The following is a 21,368-nucleotide window of genomic DNA, read 5'->3' as shown; positions in this document are numbered from 1 at the left end:
AAGACTACTTTTGGCCAATATTGGCCCTCGACAGGAATGCAAACCAGAACGTCTTGGCCTTTATCAAACCCGGGTAGATAAGACAACGTGAACTTGATAAACTTCTAAGATTAAATTGTGCTGACGGATTTTTGAAATCCTGCCTTATTGGTTGCCAATGAAAGGATTCTAAATATGCTGTTGGAACCAATCTTTCTAGTATGAAGTATTTTAAACACGCCAGCACCTGTGACAGCAACTATTGCGAATACGCTAGTTGGTATTTCCAAATTGCATTTACGCTGCCAAACCCCCCAGCAGCGGTTGTACAATTTAAAATGTCTTTGAGGTTTTTTAAATTTAGTTTACGACGCGTGATAAACACAAGAGGTAAATGTGAGGCTAGAAAGTGTATTTGGTCTCTTGGAGCAAGGCTGGTAGTTCTTCAAAAGTTGATTTCTGGCTGTTTTGATTTCTGCCTCATCACTGACAAAGAAGCTGAAAGTAACGTTGAAATGATCGTAGCTTTTTTCATTCAGTAACTCCCCACTTAGGATAGGGTACAAAGAGCTGATGTTATGGCATTACTTCCATTTATCTAGATCTATTTATCTAAAGTCAATAAACTCAATCTGGGAGAATTTGGTAAAAGGGGATGAAATAGATGGATGCACCGTGTCTGGTTACCGGGTGGGGTGGGGGGGGGGGTTCTTTGGGTGGTAATGAGACAACATACACCAAGGTTGCTGTTTTTGTCCACACTCTTCATGTGTATCTGTTGCCGGGACGCTTCGTCTGTCCTCTCTCCTTTGCAGCCGGATCACCACTACTGCATTTAAAAATGAGACAACCAACAATTCACTCAATGAATCCAGCTGAGGCCAATTACACCTCCACCTGCCACAGCCCCCCACCGCCACCCCCTGTCGCCGAGCCAAACCACGCCACCACAATGGATAACATAGTTTTGAGTGCTTATTTATATTCTTTTTGGTTTGCAGCTGATACGCCGTCCCGGTCTTCTGCCAAAAGTATCTACTTAAGTCATTGTGCAATGTGTGCACTCTGTGCACTGTGGAAATCATTTGGAGGAAATTGTTTTATGATGTTGCAGTTGCATGCTGGGAGACTTTACAGTCCGGGTGTTATCTGTATAGAAGCTGCAGAAGGAGGTCACAGTCGGCCCACAGAGACTGAGAGCTGCGGACCCATCGGGTGGGACAGAGGTAGAAGATGTTTTCCTGGAGGAGCTCGGCTCTCGCTCTGCTGCTGACTCTGCACTTTGGTAAGAGCACGTTCAGCCGGACGCCATTCAAATAGTGTGAGAAGTAGGAAGTAACTTTAAATGTAATCTAATGATGCTGCTGGTGTTTGGGATACACTTGGCCTGTGGCATCACAGAGCTCAATAAAGCACTGGTCAGGTTTGAAAGGTTGACAAAAAAAAGTAAAGATCCACTGAACGTCTCTTAGTGTTTGCAAGGTCCGTTAGTGTGGATCGCTTTCTCTCGCTGTTTGAGGACTCTTGGAGCGCTGGGGTCATGACCTGTGGTGCTAATATATGAGTCATTGGTATGACTACAAGAGAACCAAGTAAATATGCGTTTTATGTCCATGAAGATGTTTGCTTTAAATGTTACCAGAAGATGTAACAGGACGCTTTATTTTGTATAATTGTACACTATTTGTCATTTATTTGTTGACATAATGTGTTCTTGCAACATTAATTTACATTGTTTGTTTTTTTGTTTTTTACTAGATTTCCCATGTTAAAGGGCAAAACCTAAAAGTATATTTTCTGCTCACTAACAACACACAAGCTGCATTGTGTATGTCTGATAACTGGACCTCCTTCCTCTCCGTGCGTCAGTGCTGCGTGGATCCACCAGAGACCTTTGGATGGACAGAAGTTGTTTCACCACACTGCTTCTCCTCGGCCTTTGAGCCGGTTAACGTTCGCGTCGGACCATAAATCTTAACAGCAATGAGTCCCGATAAGCGTTTAAGATTACGTCGCCTATGAGATTTTACACAGTATTTAAGTGCAATTATTTGTAATTATTAAGCTTGCTACTCCACTAGTCAATTTACCTGACTTCTGGAGCTACGTTTCACATTAGAGCTTCAATTCAAAAATGCAAAATAAATCTAGTCTGACGGCCCGTTTTCAATCTCCAGATCGCCAGTTGAAAATGATCTCTGTTCAATGACCCACTTACCGGCTGGTTTATGAACTTTCTGCCTTGCTGTTCTGTCTTCATCAGCAGACAGTTGGTGTTTTGCTTCAGCTGAAAGACATCAAAATGAGGAAAAATATGCACATAAAAATAGTCTGAATAATGCAAAGCTTCCATGACAGCCGAGCAAACGTCTCATACTGATGAAGACACTTCAACACATTCATCTTTTTCATCTTTCTCATCCCACACAGAAAGGCACCAATCTTTAGAATAACAACTTTTGCATCTGTTACGTGTGGAACGCTGCCTATAATTTTTAATTTCCCCACACAGCCACCGGCTCCCGGGCTGCGATATGCCAGACGCCTGAAAATGCATGTGACTTTGTGTGCGACTGTGACGACTGCATCGATGAGCAAGACTGTGGTACGCCTGAATACTGTTATTAAAATGTCAGATCAGGTCTGTGTTGTCACCTCCTCTTCTCTCAACCACAAAAAATGCTTAACCACATCAAGCCTAAATTCTCGCTCAATAGTTCTTGTGTCATTAGACCGACACCTCACACAGTGTGTAGTGTGCATGCATGTAGTGTTTTAATGCAGTCCACCGGTGTTGTGTCACACCTCTCAAGGCTACAGCGGCAGAGGGTTCACGTGTGACTTTGAGGCGGCGGGAATGTGTGGATGGACTGACCAGTCCTCCAATGCAGCAGTGTACAGCTGGCAGAGACGTCAGCGAGAAGGGAGCGCGCTGCCCGACAGCGGGCCGACCTCCGACTACTCCACCGGGACGGCTGCAGGTGGGCTGTCGTACTGGGCAATTTTTGTTTTCAGTCTTTCAGTCCTCCTGCTGTCAAGTGTATTTGAAAGCTCCAGAGCTCCTATTTAGAGAAGTCAGATATGAGGACATAAAGTCAGTTTTTAATTAGGATTGTTGTAATAATGATCAATTAATAGTACACAGAAAAGGATAACATATTTGATTATATCTATACCTTCCTTCTCATATAACTATGTGAACACTGAAAACAGATCCTGGAGATCTACTTCATGTTAATTCATTTAAATGTCACCAGTCGTCGACTGAGAGGTTTTAATATTGTGCAGAGGCATCTGGTGAAAGCACTGTGCCACTATGACATCATTGACATGTGCTAAAACTTTAACGTTCCCTATTGCACAGGATGGTTCGTGGGGGTGAGCGCTCTGACCGCAGGGTCTCTCAGCACTGCAGTTTTGATTTCCCCGGAGATGAAACAGTCCTCGCCAACGTGTCGCCTTCGTCTCAGATACTTCCTGTGGGACTCAGGTAACTGCTGTCAATCACTACGGCTCACACGCAATCCTATGGACAGGTATTCTTTTCTACTACTCTTTTAGAATTTGAAAAATGATTGACATCTGGAGGAAAGGAATATGTTACAGAAATGAGAAAAAAGAAAATCAAATGTAGAACTGTACAATACGATGTAAATAACGTACATAAAACTATTTAAAAACAACATTCTTGTTAAAATCCCGATAAATATTGTATATCAGAAGAAAGTTTTTCCAATTAATCTTGGTTGTAAGCCTACAATAAATATAGAGGATAGTTGCTTTAAAAATTGACGTTTTGCACATTATTGCACTTTTCTTTTTTTAATCGTCTCATTTGATTTGATGCTACAACAGTGGCGATTTTGAACTTAGAAGAGACATAGTAATTGTTTGTTTGCGCTGAGGCGAGATGTGATTTCGTCTCTCCTACTCATTCGCTCTTCCACCCGTCCTGTAGGTCACACGGGTCTGGGCTCCACGCCCTTGTGGGCGTCCATCCTTCGCCACGACTCTCAAGAGACCGTGGTGTGGCGTCCCGAGGCCACCAGCGTCCGGGGCTGGAGGGAGGACACCGTCTTTCTGGGCCGCATTCCCACAGGCTTCCAAATCCGTCTGCACTCGCGGCGCTCCGCGGGGCAAACGGGAGATGTGGCGGTGGACCAGCTGGAGTTTCTGGACTGCGCTCTGCCCTGTGAGTCCCTCCAAATACACCCCGCATGAACCGTCCCATCAGCAGTCGAGGGTAATAATTTGTTATCTCTCTCTCTCTCTCTCTCTCTCTCTCTCTCGCTCTACGACATCAGTGCCTCTCGAAGGTAAAGAGTGTCCCCCAGGGATGACGGGGTGTCAGCGGGGGGGCTGCGTGGAGCAGCGACAGATCTGTGACGGCAGCGACGACTGCGGAGACGGGACTGACGAGAAGACCTGCGGTGAGAAATAGTGGCGCACGGAGCCCTCTGACAACACGGGGCGGCGATGATGACACCACAAGAGTCTGATAACATTACAGGAAAGATTTGATTAATACAACTTCTTGTTTCCATTGTATTTGGATGGTGGAATTATTTAATAAGATAGAACAAATTCTATAGGTACAGGTCCTAATGACAAAGACAATAAGGGAATGTGTACTCGTACTCGTCTTTCACACACCTTTTGCTGCTTTAAGTATTATGTGATATTCCTGTAGTACCTACTTTGCAGTCCACAGACATATACACTGTTTGTATGGAACAAACTTTTATAAAATTCCTGGTTGTCAGTGAGAAGAAGCCACTTTTCCAACGTACATTCGACTCCATGCAAGAGGTACTTGCGGTTAATGTAATGCACCTTCTTTATTCTGTCTCCAGATGGGTACGAGGTGTGCGACTTCGAGCAGGGTGTTTGTGGTTGGGATCTGCGAACCTTATCTAAACTTGAATGGGTCAGAACCAATCAGGTGAACATCTCTGTCACGGATCCCCTGAAGGGACCAGGCAGGGATCACTCCAACAACAGTGCTACAGGTATTCTATTCTAACCAGGTAAACATGTTCAGAGTCACCAGTATCACCAGTATTCCATTGCTTTATTTTTAAACGCATCATTTATTTGCAGGTCACTTCCTCTATGTCACTGTCCCTGATGGTGGTCTGACGAGTGACTGGGCTGCGTTCCAAAGTCCCCACCTTGAGCCCACCAACATTACTCAACCTTGCAAGGTGAATCCCAACCAGATTCCCCCTTCAGTCGGAGAGCTCTTTCCTTTACTCTCGCTCCGTAATTTCCTCACGGTCTGAGGTTTGACCACTTTTCTGTATCTGCCTGCTGCAGATGGTGATGTACACCCACCAGTTTGGGCCGAGGTCCGGCGGTCTTTCGGTGCTGGTTGCAGGTAGAGAGATCTCCCCGGTGTGGCAGAGGGGCGGAGCTCTGGGCGACGTCTGGGTGAAGGCACAGGTGGACATTGTCGCAGACTCCATTTTCCAAGTGAGTACTTCACCTGAGTTTGTAGCCATTTTATTGCTGCCACAATCATTTTTAAAGCACAAATGGCTATTAGAACTTGTTGGAGAAAAGTGATCTTTTGTTAATTAGCAAAACACAACAAAGTGCAATACAAAAAGTTGTAGTTGCAATGTGACCAACACATATTTGCATAACTGTAGTTGAATTAATTCCCCCATTTTCTGGAAAATCTATCTAGAACGTATTTGTCTGGGCCTCTGGATATTGGGAAAAAGCAAGGATCACTAACACTGTATCAAACACATTCCAGGCTACTCCACACTGCAATTATGTTCAGTGTGGTAAAGTAAATTTACCTTGAAGACAACATGTTTAATTGAGTCCTTGAAAAAAATCACTTGATATATAAATTTAAAAAAGCAATTGTTTTCACTCAATGGTTCTATAGCACCTCAGAGCTTTAGTCTTGAACAAGATTTTGATTGCATTCTCTTTTCCACTAAATTAGATCCTAATAGTGGCAGCAGTCAGGAACTTTGCGTATGGAGGTATCGCTGTCGATAGCATTGCGTTGTCTCCAGGATGCCGCTTGTCTTCTGGTAAGCCTCTTAACAGTCTTTCCTTTGTTTGATTTTTTTTTAAAGAAAAATGTTCCACATCTGCAAAGATTGAGAGTAGGTCCTTGTGCTGTGATACATCTACTATCTCACATTCTCTTCTTGAAAATGCAGGAAATGGTACCTGGCCAAGTTTCCCCAAACCTCCTAAAAAGCCGTGTGCTGAACCAGACAAGATGTGTGATTTCCATGGGGACTGTGCCGGAGGAGAGGATGAAGACAAATGTGGTGGGTCTATTTGTCCTCTTCCCTCCGCCTCACTTTTATCAACAGCACTACAAAGTTTTAAAATAAAACATGATTGTTATTTCCCGATTACCAGACATAAAACCCTCTTGTGCAATCATTTTGTATTTTTTGAGTCATCTGAAATGTGGGCGTTTTGATATATGTTGTCTCCTTTGTAGAGAGACCCTGAATCCTATTTCTCGTGATTAATGATTTATTTGAATTACAAATAGTGTGAGAAGCCAATAAATCTTCTTCATGACTCACTGGTCAAACGTTTTTCTGTCTTTGCAAAGGCAAACTGTAATAACGGGTCGTAAGGGGAAAGTTAGATGGTGCTGTAACTTTGATTTATTCTTTTTGGTACGAAAAATCGTAGAGCTGGCTTTTCTATCAACCTGTCTCATTCTGAGATTTATCTGTGCAGGGGATTTCTCCTCCACTGAGGGCAGCTCCGGTTGGACTGACGCCAGCATTGGGAGTCAAGGCTGGGTGCTCCACAAAAATGAAACAGCCAAAGGTACGACTCAAGGCACCCCCCTCTTTACTATTGGATGTGGATATGTGATCACTTAATCATTTAATGTTTGCTTCTTCTCATAATCCTTAGAGGACTACCTGTACGTATCCGAGGCCCCGGGACAGCAGCTGACCGAGGCCCAGACACGGACCCCCCTCCTGGGCCCCTCCGGCCCCGCCTGCACCCTCAGCTTTGATTTTGCTTTAACAGGGAATCTGGATCACGTTGGTAACCAAATTCACTTATTATCCCACGTGTTTTATTTTCTCTTCTAACCTCTGGACACACGACTCAGTTTATGCGTCTACGCTGCAGGTCATCTGTCCGTCAGGCTGATTGACAGCTTGCTGGGCATGCGGCCAAAGCTGTGGGAATTCAGTGGGAGAACTGGAACCGTGGAGGAGGCGTGGCAACACGTCGACCTGCCTATCGGTGTGAGAAGAGATCGCTTCCAGGTCGGATTTAGTGTCTCAGAGCTCATTTTTACAACTAGATGTTTTCATTAACAAAGAGATCTGACTCGTAAAATAATGGCAGTCAAGTTTTAAAGTAAAATCAAGGCTCTTCTGTTTTTTCTTGTTTTATCTTTAACAGCTGGCCTTTGAAGCTCGTGCCATGAAACTTCCAGATGGCAATATTAAAGTGCAAAACGTTCACTTTGTCAGCTGTAATGACAATTATTTCCCATCCTCTCCAACGGGTAACTCAAAACCATCTAGTGTACGCACGTGATATTGCATAATTCAGACTTTAAGATGCTAGAAATGTCTTCACGCTTTCTGTTCAGGGCTGTCGTGTAACTTTGAAGATGGACTGTGTGGATGGTATCAGGACCACAGTGACGACTTTGACTGGGCGCTGATGAATGGGACGGACCACACCATCGGGATCGGTGAGCTCATTTCAAATCCAAACTACAGATACGGTGTTTAGGTAGTAAATCCGACACAAACACACTTTGCCTCCATAGTTCCTCGACCTTAGTGGTAGAAAACATCCCATAATATATGCGTCTTAAGTGAATAGAATTTACTGAGGCGTGTCATCAGAACATGCTTGTGACCCGCCTTTGTGTTGACGTCCAGGCAGTAGTCTCGTGGTGGACATGTGGAGTCCTTCTCTACGCGGTGCGTTCGGGCGCTTGGTTTCTTATTCACAGCTACCAGTGGCTTCAGATCACTGCCTGTCCTTCTTCTACAAACTCTACGGGCCAAACGCAGGTGAGGACAAGACCGACTGGGAAGCCGTTCAGAGTTGCACCTGTTTATCTGAGCCGTCAACCACATTTACGATCAGCATTGTAGCACGGCTACGTAGACAGTGGTGACCTTTCACCTTTTATTAGTTGACTCCAAAAGAAACAAGACCTAGCCTCAAAACTAAGATAGTTTCGGTGTTTTCTCAGGTGTGGTTTTGAAATGACACATTACCGCCTCGTCTGATCCCGTCCAGGTACTCTGAATGTGAAGCTGTTGCTTACCGACGGCTATGAGGCCGTTCTCTGGACCCGCAGTGCAGCTCAAGGCAACGTGTGGCACGAGGCGCACTGCCCGGTGCCACATCAGCTCACAAACTTCCAGGTGTGGAATGACTGCAGTCAGCCTGAAACAATGTTGCGTGAAACATAAATAATAATAATAATGATTTCTGACCTCCCACCAGTTGCTGTTTGAAGCAGTCCGCTCTGGTTTTGACGGGCGCGTGGCCGTCGACGACGTGGCGTTCGTGGAAGGGCCGTGCGCCGCGCCGAGGGTTTGTTCCTTTGAAGGCCAGCGGTGTGGATACAGCAGCTCCGGCAAAGTCCAGTGGCTCCACCGCAGCGGAAGCACCGTCACGCTAACCGGACCCGAGACTGACCACACCCTGGAGACGGAGCTGGGTGGGAGAGAATCAGACGATCCCGTTGAATGGTGGTAGTATCTGAATGTGCCCACAGAGAACTGAGTAACAGTGAACTGTGATGTTGCTCTGCCTGTTTGGTGGTTCAGGCTTCTACATGTTGGTGAACACTGGGAAGAACTTCCTCCCGTCGGGCGGCACATCAGTCCTCAACTCCCCAGTTCGCCAAGGAAACGGCAGGACTGAGTGCGTTCACTTCTGGTATCACATGGGCGGAGCGAATCCTGGTGAGACACGATGAAACGCACGCACACACAAACATGACAAGAAACCTCTACGACATAACTGTGTACTTCGCAGGCTCTCTGACGTTGTTTATGAAGCCGGTGAAGGGCGAAAGGGTGAAAATCTTCTCCGACAGCCTGGACCAGGGAGATGTCTGGCGCCATGGCAACGGCAACATCTCGAGTGCTCTTATGGACTGGCAGGTACATTGTGTAGATGAACGCCGCTGGAAAAAAATATAGACTCTTAAATACTAACAATATTATATATTACTTTGTCCCATTTACAGTTTCTGTTCAAATTTAAGGATCCACACTTTTAAGGAAAATCATCTGCATTTAAATCAGCAGCTTGTTAATTGTTGAGATTGTACGAAAGGGCCTCCACCTTTTTGTATAATCTTTGTTTATTGTGTACACCAACATGCTTTGTTCTGCCCTGCAGCTGGAGTTTGAGGTGGTCGGCGCGGGAGGCGTAGACACTCACGTGGCAGTTGATGACATCTTCCTTTCAGCTCACCCATGTGAAGACAGAGGTTCGTATCAGCGTCAGCAAAACCACGCTTGAGCAGGCGCCCTACTCGTCTATGCAACAACTGTTGATGCAATATGGGCTTTTTTTTTTTAAATGAAACACTCCACCAAATTCTTCTTTTAACATCTCAGGTTCTAAGTGCAGTCTGGAGAGAGGGATGTGCAGCTGGAGCAACACTCAAAACGCCAACGCAGACAAACTGGACTGGGAGTTGACGAGTCCGGAGGCGGAGAGCCACTACCCCATCCCGCCTGAGGACCACAGTCTGGGCACAGAGAAAGGTAATCCAGACTTTTGGCAGTGCATGGTTGTGGTATTACCTTCCTACATTTGGGAATTTCAACAAGATCTTTGCAATGAGAGTCTACCGTCCAATTTCCTCTCCGCCAGGTCACTTCCTGTTCTTTCCAAGCAGCAACCGGACAGCAGCCAATGAAAACGCTCAGTTGCTCAGCCCTCACCTGCCCCCGACTAAGAGCACCTGCCTGAAGTTCTGGGCCTACAAGCCATACTCGTGTAAGGGTGGATGTGGTTGGGAAAGCCTGTCCGGTGTAACCAGGATGCCTTTTGGTATTTTTTAACACTTGCACCCACTTTCGCACATATGCAGCGGACAGCCAGCTGAGGGTGTGGAGGCTGTCTCAAGGTCGTCTCCATCAGCTGCTGGTCGTGAGTGAACTGGGAGGGCCGTGGAAACGCTTCGACGTCAACATAACATCTGATGAGGAATACCAGGTCAGACTCTCACTCACCAGTAAACACAAGTACGCCAATCGTTACAGATATAGCAGTATAAAGCTCTAACTCTATGTAACGTACCCACAGCACAACTCCACACACCATTTTTGCACCCGGACAGGACTGACGGACAGCTCTCTCTGCCGTTGTTTTGTTTTTGTCTTCAGATTGTCCTCGAGGGGATCAAAGGCACATCAGGCGTTGTGGCTCTAGATGACATTGAGTACACTGACGGAGTCAACTGCGGCACAAAAGTCACAGATGGAAGTAAGAAGGCCTGGGCTTGTTTCTCGACCTGTTAAGCACTTCATGCGTGCAAGGTTTTCTGCTTTGACAGTTTGTTTTGTTTTTTTATTAAGAAGAATAATGTTTTTGGACACATTTTCTTGATGTGAGTCAAAAGAAAATTGGCCCCACCGTTTCTCCTTTCACCTGCAAATAAAACTGCAGATGGATATTATTTAGAAGTTAGATTTACTGGGGGAGGCCTGTAGGTCTGCTAGCGCCCTACAGGTATTATTTTCATGTTTTGTGATGGAGCTCGGTTACAAACCATGACGGCCTCTGCTTGTCGCACTGCCACAAATGTTCCACGTGTCTTCCGAGTCGCCCTGCTGCAGTTTAAAGAGATTCACTCCCCGTCGTACCCGGCCCCGTCACCTGTTAAATGTTGCCCTCCTTCCCCGTAGCCTCGCAGAAGGCAGCCGTGGACGGAGGGGTCGCCGCAGCCGTCATCGTGGTCCTGCTGCTGATCGGCACTTTGATCGGCCTGCTGGTCTTCTACCTGCGTACCAGACAGATGGTCAATGCTCCGCCTCCGCCATGCCCCCCAGCTGGTGATGGCTTCAGTAATGAAGTGTATGAAGGAGACCTCACAGTGAGTTAATCTGACGCCCAGACCTTTGGCAAACATCCAGTCAAATCTATTTCATTGGTATTAAGGGGTAAAATGTGCGTGTCTTGAAAAGTGTACAACTAAGATGAAAGCTAAGCCTGGGGAGGAGAAAGGGCAGATAAAAAGGAGAAAATGAGTTTCAGCAGTTGTTGAGGTGTCATTTTAGATCATATTAGTTCTACAAGGACGGGTATATGATCTGTAACGTTGGTCATCTTGTTGTGCGTAAAATAAAAAAAGATCCTAAACCCAAAGTAGTGTACTTAACAGTCTGTTTACCAAGTAACACAATTACACAAACAACGCACCGATGCTAGCGATATGCCAGCCACCTACCTACCCACTATGCTACAAAGAAGAGATGTTCTTTTTAACCAGAATGTGGTAAGCTAACAGCAGGATCCTTATGCGTGTCTGGTTAGGATTGATCTTGTGTGTGTTTATTGCAGCAGGATCGTGTGATTATTCCTGTGGTGCAGAACCATCCCATGGCCGCTGGGTTCAATAATGTCCTTGTGAGTGTAGACCGCTCAGAACGTCTTTAGAACAAATATAGTATTTCATTTGTAGGGTGTAAACCGTATCCATGTCCACTCACGTGTACTTGAACGTATTCCTATATAGAATTGTAGTGTTGCACAGAAGTGGTTCTATTTACTGACTAGTTTAAAGGTGGCGTCCTTCTTTGGCTAGTTTATGGACGGACTGTGGTGACCTATGCACGCTTCCTCTTGTGTCCCTGCAGGTCTCTGCTGATGTCAGAGAGAGGGTGGTGTGAGGTGGGAGGAGTGCGCTGGTCCTGCCACCTAAAGGTGGCCTTGTGAAAATGGGGCGATGTCACAGCAGAAGAACTGCTTGTGTCGCCTTTACACCACACACACACACACACACACACACACACACACACACACAAACTGAAGAAGGCCAAACCGATGAAGCTGCCTCAGATCTGATGGAGCCCTCGAGGGTCGCAGCTCTCTGCCTGTCGACGGACTGATGGAAGTCCGAAGGAGAAGGTCGATGGTGTCGATGGATATTTTCAGTTTCACGATCATTGAATCAGCACTGGGCTTAACCCACCAATGGTTGCATGGAGAATTAGTGTCTGGTTTGGATATGTAAGAAAGTATGATCTGGGAGCATGGAGCTAGAAGGTTGTGAGTTAACCAGGCAAGGAGGTCTGATGGAAGTCACTGTCAAGGTGCATTTTGGGAGAGGCGCTTGACTCTCATTATGGACTAGTTGAATATCTGTGTCTCACAAGCCTCCCACTTCGTGGAAAGTTAGAGTGCCACTTTTAAAGCAAAAGAACAAACAATGACATTGAACTTTTTGGAAAAAAAAAAAGTTGACGTGCAATGTTTGAAAATGTTTGTTAGGTGGATGTATTCGTTTAAATAATTATAATTGACCTTTGATTAATTGATTAAAGTTGAGCATTTAAACCTGGTCAGTGTGGTGTCTGAAATGACTGCAGCCGAGTCTTTAAAGTATCATTTGAATGTGTCTGCCCACAAGTATAGTTCACAATTATATGATCAAAGTCTATCAACAACAAAAGTCTGACCATTTCCATTACTGAAAGTAACAATAATTCATACCAAAAATGTGCTTATGTTGCCTGCAATTTTCAATTGATAATACGTTGAAAATGTAGTATATTTAGCGCATTTATTGTATTCTTGTATCTTGTATTTCTTGTAAAGAACCAATAACGCAAAGCATCAAAGGGTGAACGGTAATCCACACGGTCACCGCGCGATGGCTCCTCTACGGTCACATGCCTCGTCCATCTTTACGAGGACTGGATGACGACACCGTGTCCTTAGCAACGGTCGCGTCTCTACGGCAACATCCTCCGATGTCCCCTACCGCTGCGTTCACCGTGACTCTCCGCCGCTTCCACTCGGGTGAAGTGGTGTTTTTTGGGGGGTGGGTGGGGGGGGGATCCGATCGAGCGCGAGCGCCCACGGCAGCTGCTGATTGTGTCTCGCGACTTCAGCGCCTAAAGTTGGTGTGCATGCGCGGCAACTTGGCCACGAGGACGCGCCTCCGTCATTGATCGTCCCTTACCGGCACAACCCGCAGCCCCAGGTACCGCTTGTTTCCATCTGGACCGTTTTTATTCATTTCCTAATTTCTCGTGAATGGATCCCGCCCTGCTCATCTTCCTGCTGTACGTGATGATCGCGCACGACCTGCTGTGCGGCTGGATGCAGTACCGCAGAGAGCGCGCCGAGCCGCGGGGACGAGCAGCTCGACCCCTGCTGCGCTCGAGGTGTGTGTGTGTTCGCGCGCGATTTCCGTTTGATCGAAAGTAGATCATCTGGCTGTAGTTTCTAAACCATAACGTGATAAGTAGACACTGCAGCTCTGTAAGGATTAGCTGCTGATCGATTGGTGTGTGGTGTCGGCAAATACCTATGACAAATAAACTACTCTAGGTCTCACATCTTTGGTTTATCAGCTTTCGAAAGAATAAGAACACATTAATACATGCACATTTTAAAGTCATGCAAGGAACCAAATTCATAAAACACATAACACAATGCCCAAAAAATAAGATGAATATTTGAGCGGTTCCTTCTTGATCCGAACACAACGCTGTGATAAAGAGTTGCATACTTAAGGATCACTTTTGTTCAGCGCTTTTGACAGCATCTCTCTTCAGGTGTCATATATGACGACCTTTTTATCATGATGACACTTCTGCAATAACAAACTGTAAGTGAACCTTGAGTTGAGAACATTTTTTCCCAAAACTGAATCACTCAATTAAAAGTTTTTGAACCCTGCAGTCTCTGTTAGATCCCATTTTTTCCATTTTCCATTCTAACTTAATAGTACTGCCTAACTTCTCAATATAGACTTAAACCGATGCCACAGAGGGACCTTCTACACACGCTCCTGGAAGGCTTCTTGTTTCTGCTTTTGTCATGAAATGGTCTCAGGGGAATCATATATTAAAAAAAAGGGTTTCATGACTGTTAATGATGAGACGTTCGCTCTGAGTGAATCACCTGTACTCCACCTCCAGCCCCCAGGTGTGCCACGGCGCGTGGAGTACAAGCAGGCCCCACAGAGGAGGGAGGGACCTGAGGAAGAGTGGACGCATTGTCAGAAAAGCCTGATAAAAGAGAGGAGCCAAACAAAGACACTTAACCTGAGTAACCTGAAGCACAATTGGCTCTCAGAGTTGCAGCAAGTTATGCAAATTTGTCTCTGCTGTCTTTCAAACACGCCGAATGTGAGTTTTGGAAGCCAAATCCACCAGAAGATGAAATCTTTGTTCATGTTGCATTAAGTCTCAACTTCTCTTTGAGCTCTATGTTTGTTCCCCCAAATAAAAACCTGTCTGAGGCATTTTGGTGATGGTGAAGTCTTTAATTGCATGACTCAACACAACCGCTGTTAATTACTGTCAGCGAAGGGAGGGAGCAGAGGGTGTTTTCTGGTCGACGTGGCGCAGGGGTAGAGAGGGTGCGCCGGGAACCGCAAGGGTGGCGGTTCGAGCCCTGGCTGCTTCATGTCCAAGTGTCCTTGAGCAAGACACCTCACCCCTAATTGCTCCCTGGACAAAAAAAAAAGCCATGGGTTAAAAATACAATGTAAGTCGCTTTGGATAAAAGCATCAGCTAAATGACCTGTAATGTATTAAAATGTTCCTTATCCTCATATGTTCGAGATCATGACATAAAGCTTGTCAATGTGAGTCGTGCCGTTGATCAGATTTTGTGTTCAGCATAATTGACACAAGGGTAAATGACCAGTTCTTCTTCCTGTGCTTTCTACCGTGTATCTCACGGAAGCTCGACCTTTCACGCAGCTTGTGTCGGTGCACACATCAAGCACCGTCACATTGTGTCTAGAAAAGAACTTAAACTGGGAAAACCTGCAGGACTTGCTACCCAACAACTCCTCCTAACCTTAAAAGTTCAAGGCCGCTGCCATGTTGCATTCCGGCGTAAACCATCACAACGTTTTTTTCGGGTACTATACAGACGCTGCCCGCCACCTCTCAACCCCATGTGACCGGTCCTGTTTCTGTAAGGGTTGTTGAATTTCCGCTCTGTGATCTCGAGACAGCTAACCTGACGGAAACTGAACATATGAGCAGCTTCTAGCCGCTAATTGTGTTCACTCAGCTGCAAGGCTCAGCTCAGCAAACAGCAGACAGACACTATCAGCAGATGTCCTCTCTGGAGCAGGTGAGTGTTTATTATTTCCCATGGGAGTTTGTGTTCGCCTCAGCTATACCGTGCAATTATTTGTTTGTTTCTTTAAATATATAGTGAGTAAAATAGGTTGATTTTGACGTGGGAGGTTGACAATACACGACATGGATGCGCTTTATTGCTTGAGTGATTTGGTCTAATTGCAAACATCATATTGCATGTAGTGAAAATACACAAGTGAACACACACGTTAGTGTCATGTTTTGTAAAGGACACGTGAGCCTGCGTCATCAGTGTGGAATTTGTATTGCAGTTAAATACCGTAAGCAGGTTTAGGCTCGGCACACAGTTGTCTGGAGATTAATGCTTGACTACAACCTGAGTCCACAGTCACACCGTAAGTCTAAAGATTTGTCTACGTGTATTGTATTTATTTGATTAGTCTGATGAATGCAGTTAATTCATCAATCTGATGCCGAGACAACTCTGCTTATTGTTTGTAATTCAGCTCAAACCTCCGGATTCTGGGGAAGAGTTTTATGAATTGTTTCAAGCATACGGTTAATTTAATTTAATGTTGTATGCAATGTTCAGAAAGTCTACAGTTAAATAAAGGTAATGTCATTAAAGGACGCATTATAACTATTTGAATTCTTGGAACCTAAAAAGATAATTAACCTATTTTGTTTTAATGTGGTTTGATGAACTACTTTGTTCACACATTTTGTAAAGTTAAATGAAATCACTCATGATTGATATAATATATGATTTTTTTTTACATAGAGAATATAGTTGTGGTGTAACAGATTAAGTGACATTTGATATTAGTGCACAGTTGTTTGGCCTGACAAACAACTCACTGCAGTTCCCACCTTTCAGTTTCTGTTGTCATTAACATGTTTTTGTGTTTTGCTTTAGTTGGGTGGAATTTGTTCCAGTCCTACAGGTTGCAAGCAAAAATAAACCAGATAAGTTGCTCCAGGTTGACAACATAATAGTGGGGGGAATGAAGGAAGGAAGAACGAAAGCTCACATTAGCTTGTGAAATGACAGTAAATGTAGGCCTGGCCACCTTGAAGGAGTGGCTGTTACAGCGGCTGAATAGAAAACCGTGGAGCCACCCGAGCAAACACGTCACACGATGTCTCTGTGATTCAAGGCGAGCATGGCATCGGTTTCGATCAGCTCCCACCTCAACAAGGCGGTGCGGCAGGATTACATGAGCCTGCCGCAGGGAGGGAAGTGCCAGGTCACCTACATCTGGATCGACGGCACAGGGGAGGGTCTCCGCAACAAGACCCGAACCCTGGACAACGAGCCAAGCAGCATAGACGGTAAATGCCCTCTTTTTGGGGGTTCATCGCTTTTGGTAGGATTCATTATCATTAGTCATTATGAGTCATTATTCAGCCTTTAGTTCTAAACTTTTCATGTTAAGATCGGGGTAAAATATGTATGGAATTAGTGTATTCAAGGGTAACATGGTTGATGAAGGTTTAATTTCAGGTTTATTTAAGCTGCTCATCTCTGCACATGAGAGAAAGTATGTGGCACTAAATTCAGAGATTTACTGGCCTGTATATAGATTACAGAATGATTTATGCATTTGATTTGATTAAGGGATGATATAAATATTGAGACAAGTGCAGAAAACCTTCTGGTAAAACCTAATTAATATGCCGGCCTATATATTGACTCTTTAGACAATCAGTCAATGTCAGAATTAAGTAACTGTCCAAACAATCCAATTTCCAAATATCATGAAAGTAAGGATATTTACTTGTAAATGTAGAATACGTTTATTTTCTACATTCAGATAAGGAAAAGATGTTCTTTGGAGAACAAAGAACATCGTTCTTTGGAGCCTCCAACGTTCTTTGGAACCTTAACCGGTTTCACAGCTGAGTTAAGCAGAGTTTGGATGCAGATGTTCTGTGTTCATTTTTCTTGGCAGATATTCCGGAGTGGAACTTTGATGGCTCGAGCACGTACCAGGCCGAAGGCTCCAACAGCGACATGTACCTCATCCCCGTCCGCATGTTCAGGGATCCGTTCTCCCTGGACCCCAACAAGCTAGTCCTCTGTGAGGTCCTCAAATACAACCGCTTACCTGCAGGTGCACACGTTACATTTCTCTGTTGTTCTCTGAATCCTGTTCGGTAAGTTCCGTTGCATTACTGCTCCATCCTGTTCTTTCTGATTAGAAACAAACCACCGAGCGAGCTGCAGAGAGGTGATGGAGGTGGTTAAAGAGCACTGCATATGGTTTGGCATGGAGCAGGAGTTCACGCTGTTCGGAATAGACGGACACCCTTACAGTTGGCCCCCTAATGGATTCCCCAAAGCCCAAGGTGAATCAGCCATTATTTACTGGTCCTCTGCTCACCTCCGTCATCAGGAAAAGACAGACTTCATAAACGATTTGTAGATCTTTATGTGATTGTTTTGCGGAATATAATATTTGATAACTCTTGTGTTTTTGGTTGCTTACGATGAGCCCTTCCTCTCTTAAGAGGAACCACTTTCTTCTCCAGCGTGAATTGCTCATCATCGAAACATCTTTCAGAAGTCATTTCTACGTTAAATTGAAGCTTAAGGTGTTGAAATGTGTATCCCTCTCATTTACCAACCTATTGTAACAAAGAGGTAATTAACTATAAAACACACATTGTGATAACAAACCCCATCACAGGGATAGTTGTCACACAAAATTGTCACAATGTTATTCCAACGGGCAAATCTTACAAAAGGAATCAAGAAGGGAGAACTACATTTGAAAGTTTAATTACATTGATATATAAATTAATACTTTTTAACACAAAATGACCAAGGAACATGGACAGGAAGCACATCTTTAAATAACAACATTGTAAAGAACAAAACCAATATACCTCACAATAATAGTCTACTCGGGTTAACACTTAACACTATCTGAGTTACAGTGATGGCAAATGAAGGGTCTGCGCTCTCCTCCTCAGCAGAGCTTGTGTGCCCCCTGGTTGCACATATATAACACACAAGACAGTTTGAAGGACGTCCCATGTGACAACCAACCCCAAAGACAATGTGACAACCAAGCCCAAGTTTCTTGCCAACAATAGACAAGCATTAGCAATTATTTAGCCAATTAATTATTTACACACTTGCTCTTTAATAGAGCCGTTGCCGGGTCCGCGGTTCCACATACGGGCTAAATATTTACAATATAAAAATAACACATGTTGATGTGGGTGCTGTTCAACTCAAAGGTTCTCTATAAAAATACATTGCCACACATCAGGTCTTTCTATTGAATTTAAGGACCCTTCTACTGCGGGGTGGGGGCGGACTGCGCTTATGGACGGGACATAGTGGAGTGCCACTACAAGGCCTGCCTCTATGCAGGGGTCAACATCTGTGGCACCAACGCTGAAGTTATGCCATCACAGGTAAGTGGAGCCCTTATTGTGATGAACATGTATGCCGACAACACCACCCACTGTTCTCTGTTTATAGTTATTTGACACAACGTCTTTATTCTTTGCCTCTACGTCTTCAGTGGGAGTTCCAGGTGGGACCCTGCGAGGGTATTGAGATGGGGGACCACTTGTGGGTCTCCCGCTTCCTGCTGCACCGCGTTTGTGAAGACTTTGGTGTTGTTGCGTCACTGGACCCCAAACCAATGAAGGGCAACTGGAACGGTGCTGGTTGCCACACCAACGTCAGCACCAAGCAGATGAGAGAAGCAGGAGGACTGCAGTGAGTGAAGTGTCCTTTGAAACTTAGTAAAATGGTACCACTCTTCATGAATTGGAATGGAATTTTTTCAGGCTGAAGCGTTTTTTGGAGTATATGTGTCATTCATATTATAAAAACATGACGTAAATTTGGGTACATGGTCGCTAATTCCATAATTAACATAACATAGATGTTTTTATTTGTTCTTAATAATATTGTAAAATCCACTGTACGTGTACTTTACTGTCTCTGTGTTAAGATATTACACACTTTTTCCAGATTTCCATTCACACACACACTATTGATATGTTTAGGGCTTTATTCTCTAGATAATTCCTGTATGTCACATTTTTTACATACTCTACATTTTCAGCCACTTCTTGTTGCATGACATCCTGTCGATGAGGCTCCATCAACATTCAACCTTTTCCCCCCCGACCACAGATACATCGAGCAGGCCATCGAGAAGCTGAGCAAAAAACACAGCGAGCACATCCGAGTGTACGACCCACGCGGAGGGGAGGACAACAAGAGGCGCCTCACGGGTCTCCACGAGACCTCATCCATCGAAGACTTCTCTGCCGGAGTGGCCAACCGGGGCGCCAGCATCCGCATCCCGCGCCAGGTGGGCCAGGAGCGGAAAGGCTACTTCGAGGACCGCCGGCCTGCAGCGAACTGCGACCCGTACGCCGTGACCCGGGCCATCACAGCCACCTGCCTGCTTGATTCAGAAGGCGCAGAAGAGAGCAAGTAGAAGAAAGGTGCTCCTGGAATGTAGAATTACATCTGCCCGCCTGTCGGGTCGTCTCTGCTTCAAACTGTGTACTGCATGTGTTAGAGTGGGTGAAATAAAAGCAAGAGGGTGGTGAATACTTTTAAGTGTGTCCATCTTCTTTGTCTTGTTTGTTTGCTTGTTGGCAAAATATCAAGGCAAGATGACTCTAAATATATGCTAGTGTTTGAAGCTTTGGCCTTGCTAGTCAGCAATTAACAGAAAATAAAAAAGTCATAAAAACACATGAAAAAAAAGGAAAGGAAAAGGAAGAGCACATTTGATCCACTAAGAATATAAAGTGCACTTGTACAGCAGTTTGGTTTTAAGACAGTTGGAGGCCCTTGATACAATCAGGAAGTTGGTTCCAGACATGCAGCAGCAGCAGCTAAAAGCTGCTTCATCCTGTTCAGTGAGAGAATCTATTTATATGAGAGGATCATTGATGCTTCTTTCCTTGTTCAGCCACAGTTTTGCTTCAACTATGTTTTGCAATTATTAAATATAATATCGTCCTGTTACATCGGATTCAACACAGTCTTTGCTTTTCTTTAGATATAATTGAACGACTTGTGACAATTTTGAGTGTTGCACACAATGAATGGTGAATCGTGTTTATTTTTTTGTCATATTGACATAACGAATCATTCTAAAAATGCGTTTTAAAGTCTAGGATGGCCACATTATAGAACAGTATACATTACAACATACATTGATTTTAAAATATTTGTTTTGTCAGCATGTGTCAGTATTATAACATAGTTACTATTTATAGCTTGTTATTACAACTGTAAGGTAATTGCGCGTAATTGATTTGGATGTAAAATCATTTGGACTTAACCCACTAAATGATTGAGTTAGAAATGTTAAAGACTATGGCAATGTCCACAAGGTGGAGGCACCGCTTTAGTTTTGTCTTTTTCTAACCATAACTGTGAAATTACAAAAATACTAACTCACCAACAATCTGTGTGAAGGTCACTGCTAACCAGGAATAATGAGTGCGTTTTGGTTTGACATCGGCATTATAAAATGACAGAAAAGACATGAATGGGGCGTCACTGGCATGGATTAACCTCCTCTTGATGCTCAATGCATCTAACAAATTGTATAAACATCTTATCCTGTTACCTCCTGACATACGATTTTCTTGCCTTTAGCCTTTATTCAAGCTGCTTTTGCAAATGAGTAAACGAAAACATAAAAAACAGGGATTTTGCAGACCAAATCATTTGCCACCGCATACAGGATTTCCATGGATACAGGCAGTAACTTGGCAACCGTGGTGTTTGTCTGTCGTCATGGAAACACATGTCTCATTGGTTTACCAGGAATATTGGCAGGTGACATGATATATTAGTTCCATGATGGAAAATGTATGTCAAGACAGCACAGGTCCTTTTCTGCAAGATTTTAATGCAGCAACAGTTACAGTAGATCTGCTCCGGCGCCTAAGCTGCTCATTCAGACAGGAAGTACAGTCAGGAACAGGAAACCCTTTCAGTAACAGGAAGTATGTGCAGAGACGGGAACGATGTGAGCCACGGAAAGTTTCGTGAGAGACGTTTTCATGCCAATTCATATTGTGGGTGTTGTGTTACTAGAAAATGCCAGCATG

The 21,368-nt window shown here is 44.5% G+C and overlaps 2 protein-coding genes and 1 long non-coding RNA gene across 7 annotated transcripts; all 3 read left to right on the top strand.

The window, feature by feature from the left end:
• The first annotated feature begins 98 nt into the window (after positions 1-98).
• Positions 99-12,534, top strand: mamdc4 (MAM domain containing 4). Of its 3 annotated transcripts, none has more exons than XM_078088223.1 (29): positions 99-1,264; positions 2,492-2,584; positions 2,793-2,960; positions 3,344-3,469; positions 3,938-4,171; positions 4,284-4,409; positions 4,833-4,988; positions 5,080-5,183; positions 5,296-5,451; positions 5,939-6,029; positions 6,162-6,275; positions 6,703-6,795; positions 6,886-7,023; positions 7,111-7,250; positions 7,390-7,495; positions 7,583-7,687; positions 7,881-8,015; positions 8,248-8,375; positions 8,458-8,674; positions 8,784-8,921; positions 8,995-9,122; positions 9,364-9,454; positions 9,585-9,734; positions 9,844-9,969; positions 10,064-10,188; positions 10,359-10,458; positions 10,881-11,068; positions 11,539-11,601; positions 11,832-12,534. In XM_078088223.1, exons 1-29 carry the CDS (start codon positions 1,213-1,215, stop codon positions 11,862-11,864), a joined length of 3,624 nt encoding a protein of 1,207 aa, XP_077944349.1. In that variant the 5' UTR covers positions 99-1,212; the 3' UTR covers positions 11,865-12,534. The 3 variants fall into 3 exon arrangements, with proteins under 3 accessions (XP_077944349.1, XP_040053689.2, XP_077944350.1); XM_040197755.2 differs by having other exon boundaries at positions 11,536-11,601; XM_078088224.1 differs by lacking the exon at positions 11,539-11,601.
• Positions 12,535-12,914: 380 nt separating this feature from the next.
• LOC144388237 (uncharacterized) lies at positions 12,915-14,447 on the top strand. The gene is made up of 2 exons (XR_013452552.1): positions 12,915-13,364; positions 14,124-14,447. It is a non-coding gene; the product is annotated as an uncharacterized LOC144388237 (long non-coding RNA).
• Positions 14,448-15,025: 578 nt separating this feature from the next.
• Positions 15,026-19,857, top strand: LOC120832202 (glutamine synthetase). 3 transcript variants are annotated; one of them, XM_040198307.2, is made up of 7 exons: positions 15,026-15,294; positions 16,421-16,595; positions 17,216-17,377; positions 17,466-17,612; positions 18,562-18,689; positions 18,800-18,999; positions 19,423-19,857. In XM_040198307.2, exons 1-7 carry the CDS (start codon positions 15,277-15,279, stop codon positions 19,730-19,732), a joined length of 1,140 nt encoding a protein of 379 aa, XP_040054241.1. In that variant the 5' UTR covers positions 15,026-15,276; the 3' UTR covers positions 19,733-19,857. The 3 variants fall into 3 exon arrangements, with proteins under 3 accessions (XP_040054241.1, XP_040054242.1, XP_040054243.1); XM_040198308.2 differs by lacking the exon at positions 15,026-15,294 and adding an exon at positions 15,370-15,658; XM_040198309.2 differs by lacking the exon at positions 15,026-15,294 and adding an exon at positions 15,582-15,658 and having other exon boundaries at positions 16,180-16,595.
• The last annotated feature ends 1,511 nt before the right edge of the window (positions 19,858-21,368 follow it).

This window comes from Gasterosteus aculeatus, chromosome 14 (genome assembly GCF_964276395.1).
Source record: "Gasterosteus aculeatus chromosome 14, fGasAcu3.hap1.1, whole genome shotgun sequence".
Lineage (NCBI taxonomy): Eukaryota > Metazoa > Chordata > Actinopteri > Perciformes > Gasterosteidae > Gasterosteus > Gasterosteus aculeatus.
This window is presented reverse-complemented; position numbering and strand designations above follow the sequence as displayed.

Coding starts and splice junctions, on each gene's coding strand:
- mamdc4 (XM_040197755.2), top strand. CDS start 1,213: ATGTTTTCCTGGAGGAGCTCGGCTCTCGCTCTGCTGCTGACTCTGCAC. Junction 4,410..4,832: donor GACTGACGAGAAGACCTGCG/GTGAGAAATAGT, acceptor TTCTGTCTCCAG/ATGGGTACGAGGTGTGCGAC. Junction 9,735..9,843: donor CAGTCTGGGCACAGAGAAAG/GTAATCCAGACT, acceptor CCTCTCCGCCAG/GTCACTTCCTGTTCTTTCCA.
- LOC120832202 (XM_040198307.2), top strand. Junction 17,378..17,465: donor ATACAACCGCTTACCTGCAG/GTGCACACGTTA, acceptor CTTTCTGATTAG/AAACAAACCACCGAGCGAGC. Junction 19,000..19,422: donor AGAGAAGCAGGAGGACTGCA/GTGAGTGAAGTG, acceptor CCCCGACCACAG/ATACATCGAGCAGGCCATCG.